Source organism: Aplysia californica, unplaced genomic scaffold (genome assembly GCF_000002075.1).
Source record: "Aplysia californica isolate F4 #8 unplaced genomic scaffold, AplCal3.0 scaffold00360, whole genome shotgun sequence".
NCBI classification, from domain to species: Eukaryota; Metazoa; Mollusca; class Gastropoda; order Aplysiida; family Aplysiidae; genus Aplysia; species Aplysia californica.
In genome coordinates this window covers 489,852-500,148 of record NW_004797630.1, presented here as the reverse complement: position 1 = coordinate 500,148, position 10,297 = coordinate 489,852, and the positions used below count along the sequence as shown (strand labels likewise).

At 40.2% G+C, this 10,297-nt stretch overlaps 1 protein-coding gene across 1 annotated transcript in view; it reads right to left on the bottom strand.

The window, feature by feature from the left end:
• LOC101861217 (ectonucleotide pyrophosphatase/phosphodiesterase family member 5) overlaps positions 1–9,712 on the bottom strand; it is an 11,008-nt gene extending 1,296 nt beyond the window's left edge. The window contains exons 1-3 of the mRNA XM_005103147.3: positions 8,506–9,712; positions 2,972–3,166; positions 1,069–1,299 (exon numbers count right to left, since the gene is read on the bottom strand). Coding sequence (XP_005103204.1) covers positions 1,069–1,299; positions 2,972–3,166; positions 8,506–9,427 — 1,348 coding nt within the window. The 5' untranslated portion in view covers positions 9,428–9,712. The remainder of the gene's footprint in view (positions 1–1,068; positions 1,300–2,971; positions 3,167–8,505) is intronic.
• Positions 9,713–10,297: the final 585 nt, after the last annotated feature.

Genomic DNA, 10,297 nt, shown 5'->3' with positions numbered 1-10,297 from the left:
CTCTCTCTCTCTCTCCTTCTCCCCTGCCCCTCCCCCCACACACACACTTACACACATGCTCAAACACATTTTGTAATAAAATCACAAAAAAAACATTTACATAATATATTCTTTCTTAAACACATACTTATAGACATGCAGAGATTAAGTGCTTGCATGCATGTACTCTGTCAGAGCACTTGGGGTGAGCCTTGATTTGCTGGTACTAAGTTCATACCCAATGTGAATGTGAGATAAAAATAAATTCGAAATTTAACAAACAAATATGGTTTGTTTCCACAACCTTCTATTTGTGACTCTGCTTCCAGATGTGAGGTACAAAATACTAAACAACAGTTATAATAACATGTGTCACGACATGGTGGAATCAGGCGCTTGTCAATTTTGGGGCATATCAAGTCATCTGTATCATCTTAAAGCCTGTCCACTTGCCTTGCTTTGGATGAAAACAATATCCATTTATTTTGGATACATGTCAAAATGTTGGCGATTGAAGAAGGTGGGGTCGCCAGGCTTTCGAAGTAAGATTAGCAAGAAAATGGCCGCCAAAGTTGAGTTATTTTTTAGCTTGAGAGTCTGTGGAAACTGAAAATTTACATCCTTTATGCCTTTAATCAACGTTTTTCAGTAAAATTCACACAGAAATGTGTTTTTTAAAGGGCATGAAAGGTGTTGAGTCAAAAAACAAAAATTTGATAAACATTCCCAAACCGGCGGAAAAATGCCAGTTTCTTGACTTTCATTATTTCGACGAGCGCCTGATTTCACCACGCTGCCTTACAAATGGTAACAAATTCCTTTGGCTACAATCCTTATTATTATAATTATAAGCAAATCACCATAGGTTTCATTAATATCTGACACAAAATTCCCTGCAGGCCTAAAGCCTGGAAAAAAGACTTCATAAACGAACAGCTTTTGGGTGTACAAGTGAGAAACTAAACGAGATCTGTAACAGCACACTTCAAACAGTTTATGGACAAACTAGAGGTCCTCAAGGCCAGACAAGACCTTCACAAAATTGTCCAAATTTATGATTGGCCTCTCCATCATATTATTCATACTCACATGTGCCAAACGTCCACATGGAATTTTCATGTTCGTCATGTAAGAACTGTGCAACTGTACTGAGGCTGCCATTATTGGAAGCAGGATGAAGATGGAGCAGGTGGCACAACAAAGGGTACACATCAACGATGGGGAATGTTTCCACAGAGACACCAGCTTTGAAGGATGGGCCCATAGCCATGAAGAATGGATGCATTTCCTGGAATTCATTGTCGTACCCATGGTCGCCCTCTAAATCAGGAGAGAAAATAAAAAATATGTCACTGTTACAAAAAGGAAAGAAACACAAGAATGTCAAAAGCTGTTAGATTTCCATATAGAATCTGTGCTAGACACACACTTGTTCCTTTTACACAAACCACTGACCGCCCCCCCCCTCCCCCCCCACCCGCCCCCACCCCCAAAGTAAGCATCTGTAAAGTACAAATAGTATTCCAATAACAATGAGAAAAGTCTAAACTCCATTCAGAGCTGAACTTAACATTCTTACAATACATGCCTTTCAAACTACACATATATCAAAATAACCAAATGGCTTTACCTATAAACACATCATGGACTGCTTCCGAACCAAGATATCAAAGTTCACTTCTAATTCCAGTGGAGGGGTTACACTCTAGAGGTGAACTGACCAGAACATAGTACAAACCTCCATTCTTCTAGATATGAGTATTACAACTCAGCCATTTCTGATTCCAAGAAACCTATGAACATAAACATGCCAGTATAATAGGGGCCTTTCTTAGTACACACATGGCCACCTGGGGTATAAAGAGGAACCTTGAATTCACCAAAACAAGTCCAATGAAAATGTTTTCACAGCTGTCCCAAGTCTCTGTTTCACACCCAGAAAATCAGGAGCAACATGTCTGCACATACAGACAGTGCTATTGGATGCCATAGTGAATCACTGCTATATATGAATAATATAATGTCATTTGACACTGGAGTGGCACTGAACAGATTCTACTAAACATTCTAGTATAAAATCATTACGTCCCTACATGCAGACGGAGTCTCCCCATGTAGAAACAAATACCACATAGAACTGCTTGTCTCACAGTTGAAAAGGCTGTCTCGGGTAAAATGGTCTACCATGGCATTGTGGAGGTATCAGTGTTATAAGATTTCTTTTGTTGCAAGCTGACAATGGCTACTAAACTTGCGGTCAAAGGGTGAACAGCTGCACTAATAAATCCATAATCTCTGTCACTCCTGATAGATCTAGTATTAGTAGGCCCTATAGCAGGGAATTAAGTAACAAGCACTTTATTAGTAGCCACTTGTCAAGTACTGTTTTCATTCAAGACTTACACAATCTCAATGAATTCCTTGGTCTTAACAGAACCATAATGCAGAAGATGATAAGAGAATGTTGTGGAGACACTATATAGAATGGATGAACAAAGAGCTGAAGGTATATTCTTTAGTTGGGCCATAATATAATAATAATATACAAACTGTAAATATTTTACACCCACATTGACATCACCTAGATCATTCAGGAGGTGGGCTGCTGTAACCCTGCCCATCAGGCCAACCCAGGCTGATACTGATACAAAGTCCCAGCAAATGGACGGAGATGATAAAAAAAAACTCTCCCTACAGAAATCAAACTTAGGTGTACTGCGTGCAACAGCAAACCCCCAACCACTACACCACAGATGCCAGTGTAATGCCATAAACAGGAGGCAAACAAAGATGCACTCTTGGAGTCCAAATAGTCATTCAAATAGAAAACAGAAACTCTTCTTTTGTTATTGTCCCAAGACATTGCTGGCAATTTCCAGACATATGTAACGGGTATTTCATGTGCTAAACACGTTTAAATACTCTAAGCAACTAATAAGTTTCATGATGAATAGGAGATGCCCACTGCAAAAAAGCATGATTAATCACTTACTAATAATGAATTCATCAGCTGTCTTGTTTGCAATAAAGGAATAATGCAGATCAGCTACAGCAACGATGGGAGGGACCCTTGCATTGTGCTTGTAATGGTATCTCTCTGGAATGGTATCTTTCTTGTAAACGGTGAAATGACTGTCAGGGCGGGTGGCTGCGTCGTTCAATTTCTCAAACACGTTATCAAATTGTCCTACAGGGAAAGAGTATCATTCTCAGCCAAAATATTCTTGGGTAAAAACATCATGAATAATAACAAAAACTAAAAGGAAGCAAACATGCTGAAACATTTTAAAAATTATGTGGCATCCCAAGAAAGAAACTCATTAGATTCACAAAGCACAAACAGGCATTCACCATGTTCAAATGAAAGCTGTCACTGAGAAAGAGCAGTTTTAGTGACAAAGTGCGACTAAAGTAAAGCAAAGCTGAAATTACAGGCAAATCAAAGTCTAATTTGCAATAGAATAGTAAAATAAGAATTATTATTAGCAGTTTGCAACTAATGTCATAGTTTGATGCATAACAAAATAAATTTATGTGAAATAGATGTTAACGCTAACAGACGGAACATAATGGAGTGTCAGATTCCACTGTATCACAATAGTGCTGGGTATCAACTTATATTTTCATTAATTAGATTTCCAGGTCAACTACTTGAAAATAAGCGGGAACAAATGGGTGGACCAGGATCTCCGGCCCGCTCAGCATGAGCAACATAATCTCATTCCCATACTTGTTTCCCACTTGACTTGCTTGCTGCTGGTTGATTTAAATATTGATTTACATCAGTTTAAAAGTAACCAACGGGTATAGTTCTTAGGAATGTCTAGCTATTCTGAATTTGTGTTATACATACAAGCCCCTTCACCTCTCCCTGTAGAACACTGCACGCGTTGTTACCTATAGGCTCCGTTGTGTCTACTCTACGTTGCCCCTGCTGTCTCAGAGAAAGCAAGCCATAGCCCAAAGTTTGACTTGGGTGAAGAAACAGGATGAAAAGAAAGTCAAGATGGGATTGGACTCCAACTTAATTATTTCAATAAGACGCAAGAACAGGTTCATTGTCCCATCCCCATTACAAACTGCACGAGCTGCGAGATCAGATACATATAGTATGTAAACAATGGACATGTGCGGAAGCCCAAATGTATATCTGGATATATATACAGTGGAATCTTGTTATAACGAGAGGGAGGGGACCAGTACGAAATGTCCGTTATAGCAGGATTCTCGTTGTAAGGGATCCAGTAGTAAATTCAAAGGAAATAATAAAGTAGGCCTAATCTATGAGATTGGTGTTCTGTTTATTTCTTTTTGTCATCTCCTCTGATGATGGCTTTGTTCAACATGACCTCTAGGTCTTACTTGATCAAAAATAGAACCAGGGTTCTTTGTCTAGCGTTAGTGTTGTTGACAGCTCGGCGTTGGCTATCAGACAGAAAGTTCTCTAGGCTAACTCGCCCGCTGTGTTGTCCCCCACCCCATCACACCCCGGGGTGCGTTCTCGCGTCTGCTTGCGCACGTCACACATTCACTCCATCCATCACAGCACTGTGAGTATGACCTCTCCATCCTCGCATTGGAGAAGTGAGAGGCATGTTAGGCCTAGATAATCTGGACTACGCTGGCCTATCACTATCAGGCAATGCGTTCTGCTTCACAACGGCTTGTCTGCGCGTGCCACACCCTCCCCACTCATTCGATCCGGCCTTCATCGTTGGCACACATATGGGCTTTCCCATTCTTTGTTTCGTTTGATCACCAACAAGTTTCTCGACTGGCGAGGTTTTCAGGTATAAATGGCCTATATGCGGTGTGCACAGCAGCAGCAATATTCCGCTATAACCGACTCGCGCGTTTATCTGATTGCGCTATAGCAGTATTTTATTTACAAAGACAAAGAAGGAAAAAAACGGGGATTTAGAATCATGTCTTTATAAAAGACTTCTCGTTACTTCAGGACTCGTTATAAGTGGACCCCACTGTATATATATATAGAAAGTAGGTTGAAAGATAAATAAATCAATGTTGGTTGGGTCTTAAACTTAGTATTTAAATCAGGTACAAGAACTGGAATATCCATATATTTAATTTACATTTGAGTTTCCGCTCAGCATTAATTCACATATTATTATACTCATTTTATTGAAAGGACTCTTACAGCAGACCACAGTTTTTCCTGATGAAGCATTGACAATTTTATGACAGACTTTGGAGAATGACCACAGCAACAACAAAAATCACTCAATGTTGGCAATTTTTTGCAGAAGACATGGTTGTATGTTGTTTATTTGCAGGTCATTGTTGACCTTCTTGAACCATCTATGGAGCCCTGAGGCTGTAAGACATAAGAATGAGGGGGGGGGGGGGGTGTCTTGGAGTGACTGACCATTATGAGCAGTGTAAAATCATGCTTTGCCATGGATATCATTTTAGTCGCAAAATTTATTACAAGAAATTAATTTTATAGTGAAAACATTTCTTGCACTTAAGGTTTTCAAAACATGCGTTCAATTAGCATTTGTCGCGGTTAGAAAAAAAAAAGAGCTTTCTTTTAAAAGCAAGATTGCCATCCACTTCAATTTTTAATAAGTCTAAGTATACAAGGATTTTTCTAGAATACAGCTAACACATGTTTACAAAAATATAGATTTATTAAGACAAATAGATACAAGTCATTGTGCAAAAGCTGAAGAGTCTATGTTCAAGATAGTTTAGGAAATATTTGACAACTACGTTGTGCCATGAAATTTTGACAGCACTTTAGCAATGCCACTGTTTTTTATAAACCAATTAAGCCATCAAGTCTGCACAACTGAGCAATCTCTCTCTTTACAGAAATTGCAAATAAACCAAAGAAAATCATGTGGTTCTGCATATTCTGGTTTAAAAGAAATCACCACTGTCTAATATTATACTGAAAAAACAAAGTCACAGTCGTTGCATGGAGAAAAAGTGCCTTAACTCTATTACTGGCAAGTACCGATGAGATTGGCATTCTCTTTGCTACCAGGCAGTAATTTTCAGATAAAATCAGCAGTTTCCGAAAACAGTCTTCACAAACCCCCAAAATGACAACGCTGAGCGAAAGTGTACTCATTTTAAAAAGAAAGACCTCCTTTAGTTGTTAGAACTCTTTTTGAGCCAGAACAAGGTAAAAGATTATCCATTATTTAAGAACCGCCAGCAGCCACGACTCTGCAAGTTAGTGAAGATGGCTTTGTCGGATCCTCAGCATTTTCCGAACATGGTCTTCGCTAACCCCGGAAACAACGATGCTGAACAAAAGTGCACTCATTTTAAAAAGAATAGAAGGACCTCCTGTAGAAGTTATTATAACTTTTTTTGAACCAGAGGAGCACAAAAGAATGTCCATTATTTAACTTAGAACCCCTAGCAGCCATGACTCTGCAAATCAGTGAAAATGGCTATGACGGGTCCTCTGCAGTTTCCGAAATTTCCAGCAGATTATAGAAGAGAAATGACGTAATCCAAATTTTTTTTTCAGTGTGTTACAGGATAGCTTTTTCAAAGCGCTTTCCAACAGTTTTCTGGTCTTTGTGTCTTTATAATGTAGGCTACTCATTTCTGATCTAAAAGTGCACCCTTGTTCCCAAGTTTGTCAGCTGACGGAAAAATAGAACACAACAGATAGTCAGAGGCCCGAGGTAGGCATCACCACCAAAGGCCAAAGGCATCTTCTTTCGATTTCCCATCCAATCCTTAAAAGTGAAGAGTCAGAGCAGTGGGTTCTCGTGGCCTTAGAGGTTAAGGTGTTCACCTCTCATTCAAAGGTCCGGAGTTCGAATAAGGGTAGCAACCAAAAAATGTTCTTCTCTAAAATTGTCTCCTTTCATCTCCTTTCCTGCTCTCTAGCAATGTTCTGTCGTCTGCTTTCGTCTCCTCTTTCTGCCCCCACCCCCTCACCTCCTTTTCCCCCTCCTCTAGACTTCTGACTCTTTCTGCAGCCTGTCTAAGTTGCTACTCCTTGGCTCCTTCTTACTGCTGTCTTTCAGCCACACCCCTGATCTCCTGGTAGGAAAGATCTACACCTAGCCTTCTCGGATAAGGGCAAAAAATCTCGGCGGGCCCATGTGCAAGTTGCGCACATTAAAGATCCCTTGGTGGTCTAAAATCAATAAGAGTAGGATTCAGCCGAAGCGTGAAAAATTCAAAATTTCCTATGACTGAAAAAGTTTAATGTGTCCCACGCATTCATATATATATGACCTATGAAGTTGCGACCACCGTAAAACACACACATACCACCAAAAAAAAAAGAGAGTCAGAGGACTTGTTATAAACTCTGCTAAGCCCGGTCCCCGTGACTTGACCTATCAACCCCAAGGCCCACACTTTGACTAACATGCATGAAAAGAGGAAGACCAACCACCTGCTGGACATTTTAAAGAAAATACTACAGTAGTCTCGGCCTAAACATATGCCACACAAAAGCATGCTCCGCTCAAACGCACACTTTCGTCATCCGACGGGTTTTTTACTACATAATTTAGATGTACAAACGCATGGTCACTCCCTCTAAACGCACGCTCTGATCCGCGAAACACGCCGACAGCACAGGTTAAGCTGAACAAAGGGAAATCTGCACAGCTTGCATATATATATAAGAAAACAAGCCTAGACAGTATGATATTTGGTGAGACTGCCCCTCACGCCGAAACATAGAGAGTGATGGACAACGTTTTCACACCCAACTTTCCACAGACAGTAGGCCTATAGGTCTAGGACTGGTCGGTGAAATGTTGGGGGGTTGGGGGACTGAAAAATGTTATTTGATTGGTCACAGGAAATGCATCTTTAAGAACAGAAAGTTTCTGACTGGTGTTTGGGTGACTGCATGTAATGTTTAGTTAGACCTAGGCCTAAGATGCGCAACACGGCATGAGAATGCTCGTTCATGAATTTACGGTCGGGGGTAGTCGCTAGGAAAGCCACGTGGCTGGGCCGTCGTCTCTAGGACTATCAACAGTTTCCTCTTACTAGTCTTACGCTATCTGTTCCCAACATTTTAAGGTGCATTAAACCATAACATTGAGTCAGTATTTCTTACCCCCCCCCCCCTCCACACACACACACACACACACACACACACCCACACACCCATTCAACGCATTCTTAACCGCAATCGGGGAATGCTTCACAAAACCGTCATGTGTCGTCACATTATCGGCCCAAAGTGACCCCCACCTCAAACGGAGGTCACTGGAATTTCAAGGCAATGAGACGACTGCGTCCCTTCCTCCCTTTGCAAAGGTTCATGTAAACGCATGCTCCGTATTATATATAAACACACGCTAAGGAACCCTCCCGAGCACCATGCATTTAGGGGGAGACTATACCAATACCATGTAACATATTTTTTAAATATTTTTAATATATATAAGCTCTTAAAAATGTGTAGTTTTCTCAATGAAGAACAAACCTAAACTATAATGCTACTAGTATAGCAACTAAACCAAAGCAAATCTGAAGGGGAAAAGAAAAATATTCAATTGTTTGTATACCAACCTTCATGTGGGTATATTGATGCTACAGGTGATTCAGTGACCAGTTCATACAGCGTTGGTTCAACGATTGCGTCCAGTTCTATCAGCTTTTGACGAGAAACATTAGTGAAACCATGATCACTTGTTATAATAATGTTTATATCATCGAGAATATCTTTCTCCTCAAGTCGAGTAAACAAGTGATCGATGATATCATTAATTCGGGAGATCATTCTTGTCACATTTTCAGATTCAGGTCCAGCTTTGTGAGCTGTACTATCTGGCTCTTGAAAGTAAACTAGACCCAGGTTGATTGGGTGGTGTGGTAAAGTAAACCAATCAACGATAGTGTCAATTCTCTTTTCAAAAGATACTTTATCATCATATGGCATGTGCAGCGATGGTCTGTATGACTTGACAGGATTTTCTGCACCAAACCACATGACAGTCCCACTTCGACCATGCTTGGACTGAAGCTCATTAGTAACCCAAATTGGTTCCCCACCGTCATCATAGTAAGCTGGATCATTTCTGTAGTACGGATCTTTATACTTGGGGACGAATTTCTTTTCAATTTTCGGGTCCTTAAAATGATTATTAAGTATACCATGGTTTTCAGGAAACAGACCAGTAACGAGGGTCCAATGATTAGGTAAAGTGCTTGTTACAAATACATTTTTCAAACCATTTCTGGCATAAACCCCTTCCGATTTGAACCGCTCAAAACTCTTTAAATTTGCATTAGCACGTTCAATATAATCCCATTTAAATCCATCGAATGAGATCAGAAGCAAAGGTGGCACTGTCTCTTCACCGCCACCATGCGCTTCCACTCCAATGTGCGATGGTGAATGATGGAAAATCAGTAGAAGATCTAACGAAAGGAGTACCAACACTGTTTTGACAAGTTGACGAATGGCAGACCACAAGATTATCATCGTCATGGCAGGAAGAATAAGATCAGATCTCAACTCAACAATAGACTAAGTCTAGAATCTGGATTAGTTCTATCTATTCCCTAGACTAGACTAGTTCCAGGTTAGATGGGAATGAATACGAAGGCTTGAGTCAGGTACCAGATTAACTTTTTCTACAAAGCAGTGATAGGAAAACATAGCATTCCGTTTAAAAGACAGTTAGCAATAGTCCATGCTTCTACATAAACATGCAGCAAGTCATTTGGCCGAGTCTCTACTTTCCGCACCGTAGTTACGATGCCATGTTTACAAGCTACACAGCCGGAATCAGCGGAAACCGGAAGTAGCACGTGAACTTAGTAAAGCGCATTTTTACGAATAGAATCTAGATCTTGGCCTACCAACTGACTGCCCACTCGGTATCATGACTTCACGGTACGTCTAAGGCTACTGCGGTCAAAAATTCGTGGCGCAATTTATCCTCAAATATCTCTCTAACAGGAGAATCAATATCACCCATACCTTGCACAGCAGTCTGTATGATCTATTTGTCTCCACAATTGAGGCTAGATATTTTATTTTTTTTTTACTGTTCTTCATAAATGTATATAAAATTATGTAGCCTATTTCATTTCCTACTTTATACCGTCACGCGGAAAATGGGATTGTTCACAACACTTCCCGCTTCTCGCACACATTTTTGTATAGATCTACGTATTTATGGCCTATGTCACTGCTTACAAATGACACGTTTTATATATAGTAGCAGAATTTGTTACAAAAAATTAATTTTGTAGTTAGATAGATCTAGATCTAGATCTAACATTTTTTTGTACTAGAGGTTCTCGAAACATGCGTACAAAAAGCATAAAGGCGCTATTAGAGGGGGGGGGGGGG